Source organism: Rhinopithecus bieti, unplaced genomic scaffold (assembly GCF_001698545.2).
Source record: "Rhinopithecus bieti isolate Rb0 unplaced genomic scaffold, ASM169854v2 scaffold_21531, whole genome shotgun sequence".
Taxonomy (NCBI): Eukaryota; Metazoa; Chordata; class Mammalia; order Primates; family Cercopithecidae; genus Rhinopithecus; species Rhinopithecus bieti.
Window position 1 is genome coordinate 657,770 of NW_016810386.1, and position 2,050 is coordinate 659,819.

Here is a 2,050-nt window from a genome sequence, read left to right on the forward strand (position 1 = left end):
AATTCTTTTAAGAATAGTTAATAAAGAAACTTAGAAGCATTATCTTCTTTTTTTTTTCTATTTTTTTTTTTTTTAAAGGAGGCAGGAGCTTTGGGAAGGAAGGGGGAAAGTTATGTGGTCTCTCTACACCATGAAGCTAAAATGGTAGTTGTAAAATGGATTACTAGGTGAAGTCATGAAAATGCAGCTTTGGTAACTCAGCAAATTCTGCTTTTTCATTCATCTCTCTGTCAAAGTGGGCATAGCTAATGCTGGTTAGTGCAAGGGGAGGGCATTACAGGATGAGGTGGTAGTGAAGAAGGGAGAAAGGATATATTTTGATGGGCTATGGAGCTCAGGAGAATTTGGCATTCCCAACTTACGCTCTCTGATTCTGTAGACAACCAGAGGACCAGACAGAGGCCATCTGGAATGTTGATCTGTCCACTTCAAGCTACCCAATAGCAGAGAAGACATCTATGCATATGCATTCACTCTGGGCCCAGCTGGGTGGGTACCCAGATATTCCCAGGCTGCTTCAGTTAGAAGTGCAGTCTACCTTCCGAAAATCTCTTGCATCCCTCCAATCACAGTAAGTTATGGACTGGAAGCACTCTGGTAGTTGGGCCTTTGATCATATACCTTTTGGTTCCCTAACTTGACTTTCTCCTGTAGCACCAAGTACAGGAGAAATTGGTACTACATCAACCAAAAGTAATGTTTGGTATGAGGTTAGACTGACACCAGTCATAAAATAGTACAGGTAAATTCAGCATTAGTCTGTTAGTGTTTCTCATCATAGGCCTGTAGATGTCATCACTGAATAATATAAAATAAACAAAAAACCAATTATAATACCATGAACCTAATCTAGCACTAGATAGGTCCACTTTTAATTCTATCCTTAGGGATTTGCTAATAGAAATACCAGAAAGACCATTGTAGAATGTTTTTCTCCATATTATGATTCAGTGACATGACCTTAAGTGCAATTATCATATCTAGACCCAAATTGAGTAAATTAGGTGTTTATTTCCTAGGATATATTGAAGAGATGACTCCACATTTCCAAAATCTGTTGAACCAGATTCTCACTTACACCATTGGAAATTATTCCAGAGGAAATAAGGGCTTTGGAGACTGCATTAACTCTTTCAGGACAGATAATTATTTAATATTCAAAATCAGGAATTTAGAAAATTGAACTTTTGTTAATCTTAAAGAGTTCACAGGAGCAGTCTGATTTACTTCGGTGAAATCTAAGTCCTGAAGTAAGAAGTAGTGTTAGGCTAGGTGTGGTGGCTCATGCCTGTAAATCCAGCACTTTGGGAGGCCAAGGCGGGTGGATCACCTGAGGTCGGGAGTTTCAGACCAGCCTGGCCAACATGGTGAAACCCTGTCTCTACTAAAATACAAGATTAGCTGGGCATGGTGGTGTACGTCTGTAATCCCAGCTACTCAGAGGCTGAGACAGGATAATTGCTGGAACCCAAGAGCCGGAGGTTGCAGTGAGCCCAGATTGTGCCACTGCACTCCAGCCTGGGCAATAGAGTGAGACTCTGTCTCAAAAAAAAAAAGTAGTGTTAATTCACAAATTTGTCCAGGTGGCAGACACCATAAGACATTTAAAATTCTATAATACAGCAAAACATTAGGAAAAATATTACTATTTGATGTATACAGCATAAAGACATATATCATGAGTTTATGGAAAAAAAGTTATTAAACCAAATGTAACAATTAAGTTGAATAAGCATGATTCAGGTTACAATCAGAAAGCAACATCTTTTCTGGTCTCCCATTTTCCCTTTTATAGTGATTAAACTAATTAATTTAGGTTATTTTGAGGGATAATATTGCTAATTTAATGATTATAGGGACTTGGGATGAAATACATAAATTTTTAAGTTTCACTTTCCTTACATTCCATTACTAGCTTCAAGTGTCAGATATCCTTCTGACCTAACCACTTCTTACTCATGCTAAATCTCTGCAGACTCTTATTTCCAGTTTACTATTTTATTTTTATTTATTTATTTTCTTTTTTTTTTTTTTTTTTTTTTTTTTTTTT

General features: G+C 37.1%; 1 protein-coding gene across 1 annotated transcript in view; it reads left to right on the forward strand.

Moving 5' to 3' along the window:
* Positions 1 to 2,050, forward strand: part of FAM186A (family with sequence similarity 186 member A) — a 70,924-nt gene that overhangs the window by 66,390 nt on the left and 2,484 nt on the right. Inside the window, exon 8 of the mRNA XM_017891736.1 lies at positions 380 to 571. Coding sequence (XP_017747225.1) covers positions 380 to 571 — 192 coding nt within the window. The remainder of the gene's footprint in view (positions 1 to 379; positions 572 to 2,050) is intronic.